This window comes from Leucoraja erinacea, chromosome 19 (genome assembly GCF_028641065.1).
Source record: "Leucoraja erinacea ecotype New England chromosome 19, Leri_hhj_1, whole genome shotgun sequence".
Lineage (NCBI taxonomy): Eukaryota > Metazoa > Chordata > Chondrichthyes > Rajiformes > Rajidae > Leucoraja > Leucoraja erinaceus.
In genome coordinates, this window is record NC_073395.1 from 2,424,797 (window position 1) to 2,428,793 (window position 3,997).

Consider the following 3,997-nt stretch of genomic DNA (forward strand, 5'->3'; position numbering starts at 1 on the left):
CATGATCATATTGAATGGCGGTGCAGGCTCGAAGGGCCGAATGGCCTCTACTCCTGCACCTATTTTCCATGTTTCTATGTTTCTATGACCCGCTGAGTTACTCCAGCACTCTGTGAAACGTCACCTCTCCATGTTCTCCACGGATGCTGCCTGACCCACTGAGTTATGGTGCAGCAGCATCTATGGAGCTAAGGAAATAGGCAACGTTTCGGGCCAAAATCCTTCTGGAAATAGGCAACGTTTCGGGCCGAAACCCATAAGGGTTTCGGCCCGAAACGTTGCCTATTTCCTTAGCGCCATAGATGCTGCCTGACCCGCTGAGTTACTCCAGTACTCTGTGAAACGTCACCTCTCCATGTTCTCCACGGATGCTGCCTGACCCGCTGAGTTACTCCAGCACTCTGTGTCTTTAATTGAAAGTCATCGCCTCATTTCAAATGCACAAAAGGTGCATTGATCCACGATGCCTGATCAATAATATGAAACCACGTTTATCATGTCAGCCATCAACATCTTCATCCAATCAACCACGAGTAATTAACCATTCATTCATAATTATCTGTAAAGACCTCTGTAATTCCTGATTGAAACTGAATCTCCCGGCTTTGATCTTCGGGTTTATATTAACAGATGGCCTCGCGTGTTCCTGCTGGTGGGACTTCAATTAGAGATATTTTAAACCTGGTTTGGTGATTGTTATTTTTTTTTTCTCTTCCACGTTTATTCTCTGCCCTTTAGGCGGTGCTGGCGCTAACTGGCGGTGAGAGGAGAAGGATGGCCAACACGAGCGGGCCAGACGGGTCTGCCGGCAACTTCACGGACATTGATGATGCAGGGAGCCCCTACGAGACGGTCGAGGTGGTCTTCATCGTGGTCGTGGCTGGCTCGCTGAGCCTCGTGACCATCATTGGAAACATTCTGGTGATGGTCTCCATCAAGGTGAACCGACACTTGCAAACCATCAACAACTATTTTATTTTCAGCCTGGCCTGCGCTGATTTGATCATCGGGGTCTTCTCCATGAATCTCTACACCATTTACATTGTGATGGGGTCCTGGTCTATGGGCCCGGTGGTGTGCGACTTGTGGCTGGCTCTAGATTACGTTGTCAGTAACGCCTCAGTCATGAACCTTCTCATCATCAGCTTCGACCGCTACTTCTGTGTGACCAAACCACTCAGCTACCCGGTGAAGAGGACCAACAAGATGGCCGGAATGATGATCGCGGTGGCCTGGGTCCTCTCCTTCATCCTTTGGGCACCGGCCATCCTCTTCTGGCAGTTCATCGTGGGCGAGCGCAAGGTCCCACAGGGCGAGTGCCACGTCCAGTTCTTCTCCAACCCCGTGGTGACATTCGGCACGGCCATCGCCGCCTTCTACCTGCCCGTGATCATCATGACCGTCCTGTACGTACACATCTCCCGGGCCAGCAAAAGCCGGATCAAGAAAGACAAGAGAGAGCCGGAGTTGAGCAAAGGTGCGGCCGTCTCCCCCAGCGTGGCCCGGGGCAAAGCCACCACCAAACCCGACAACAACAACGTGTCCTCCAGCAGCCCCCTCGACTGCTTGCCGCCGGTCAAGGTACAAAACGGCAAAGCGGTGATTGACAACTGTGGTCCAGGGGAGGAGAAGGAGATGTCTAACGACTCCACCTCGGCCAGTGTTGCTGCTTCCATCCAGAAGGAAGAAGGGTGGATGGGGGCACCAGGGTCCAGGCCGTGCCCATTCCCGCTTCCTCCGGCCGCTTCAGGGTGGACGGCTCCAAGTTCTCCTGCATCAAGTCCGAGAGCAGCGAGTCAGCGGCGGCCAACAACGGCGACAGGGAGAGGGAACTGGCCGCCGCCCGCAAGATCGTCAGAATGACCAAGACGCCGGCCAAGAAGATGAAGAAGAAAGGGGCTGTGTCGCGGGAGAGGAAGGTGACCAAGACCATCCTGGCCATCCTGCTGGCCTTCATCGTCACCTGGACCCCGTACAATGTCATGGTCCTCATCAACACCTTCTGCTCCGTCTGCGTCCCCAACACGGTGTGGACCATCGGCTACTGGCTCTGCTACATCAACAGCACCATCAATCCCGCCTGCTACGCTCTCTGCAACGCCACCTTCAAGAAAACCTTCAAACACCTCCTCTTGTGCCAGTACAAAAACATTGGCGCCACCAGATAGAGAATCACAAACCAAGCAAGCAATGAACGTTTTTTATACCCATTGGAGCTGACTTTCACAATGTGTCTCTGTAAATGTATGTAAGTAATAAGTGCAACATGCCAGCGTGTATTAAGTGTTCAAGAGGGAACTGCAGATGCTGGAAAATCGAAGGTAGACAAACATAGAAACATAGAAATTAGGTGCAGGAGTAGGCCATTCGGCCCTTCGAGCCTGCACCGCCATTCAATATGATCATGGCTGATCATCCAACTCAGTATCCCGTACCTGCCTTCTCTCCATACCCCCTGATCCCCTTAGCCACAAGGGCCACATCTAACTCCCTCTTAAATATAGCCAATGAACTGGCCTCGACTACCCTCTGTGGCAGAGAGTTCCAGAGATTCACCACTCTCTGTGTGAAAAAAGTTCTTCTCATCTCGGTTTTAAAGGATTTCCCCCTTATCCTTAAGTTGTGACCCCTTGTCCTGGACTTCCCCAACATCGGGAGCAATCTTCCTGCATCTAGCCTGTCCAACCCCTTAAGCATTTTGTAAGTTTCTATAAGATCCCCTCTCAATCTCCTAAATTCTAGAGAGTATAAACCAAGTCTATCCAGTCTTTCTTCATAAGACAGTCCTGACATCCCAGGAATCAGTCTGGTCAGGACTGTCTTATGAAGAAAGACTGGATACAAAGTGCTGGAGTAATGCCCCTGTCCCACTTAGGAAACCTGACCGGAAAACCTCTGGAGACATTGCGCCCCACTCAAGGTTCCCGGAGGTTGCAGGTGGTTGCCGGAGGTTGCAGGTAGTGGAAGCAGGAAGGGAGACTGACAAAAACCTCCGGGAACCGCACGGAAACCTTGGGTGAGGCGCAAAGTCTCCAGAGGTTTCCGTTCAGGTTTCCTAAGTGGGACAGGGGCATAAGTGTTTAAGAAGGAACTGCAGATGCTGGAAAATCGAAGGTAGACAAAAGTGCTGGAGAAACTCAGCCGGGTGCAGCAGTATCTATGGAGCGAAGGAAATAGGCAACGTGGAGCAGGCCCGAAACCCTGAAGAAAATAGGCAACGTTTCAGGCCCGAAACGTTGCCTATTTCCTTCACTCCATAGATGCTGCTGCACCCGCTGAGTTTCTCCAGCACTTATGTCCACCATGCCAGAGGATATTTCAAGTAGACATTCTACATAATAGGATGAAAGCACATTCGAACTACGTCCGATTAAATTTTTAACGGTCTGCTGTTAGAGACACGAGGAACTGCAGCTGCTGGAATCTTGAGAAAAACGCAAAGTGCTGGAGGAACTCAGCGTTTAAGAAGGAACTGCAGGTGCTGGAAAATGGAAGGTAGACAAAAAATGCTGGAAGAACTCAGCGGGTCAGGCAGCATTAGTGGAGAGGTGTCTGGACACGCTGATCTGTTCTGTAGTCAATGCCTACTATGTTCTGTTGTGCTGAAGCAAAGCAAGAATTTGATTGTCCTATCAGGGACACGTGACAATAAACTCACTTGAACTTGCGAATGGACAGGTGATGTTGCGATTTCTGATGCGGGGTGGAAGCAAAGCAAGGGGGGGAACTTGGGGGGATTGATTGGTGGGGTAGGGGGGGGGGGGGGGGGGGGCACTGGTAGAGAGAGGTGGGGGCAGGACAAAGCCTGGCAAATGATAGGTGGATACAGGTGAGGAGTGGGTTGGTTGGCAGACGGGTGGAGTAAGTGACAAAGGTGGGAGGTGAAATGGGAGGAGGGGTGGAATGCAAAGCCGGAGAGAGTGATGTGGGTGGAAGGGGTGGGGGGGAGGAGAGAAGAGGGGTGGGGTCGTGACAGAAATGGGTGTGTATTGAGTGT

At 51.7% G+C, this 3,997-nt stretch overlaps 1 protein-coding gene across 1 annotated transcript; it reads left to right on the forward strand.

Moving 5' to 3' along the window:
• The first annotated feature begins 741 nt into the window (after positions 1-741).
• Positions 742-3,064, forward strand: chrm2a (cholinergic receptor, muscarinic 2a). Its single transcript, XM_055650898.1, is given in 2 exon segments — positions 742-1,687; positions 1,690-3,064. Coding segments are annotated over 2 exon segments (1,392 nt in total). The 5' UTR covers positions 742-774; the 3' UTR covers positions 2,169-3,064.
• Positions 3,065-3,997: the final 933 nt, after the last annotated feature.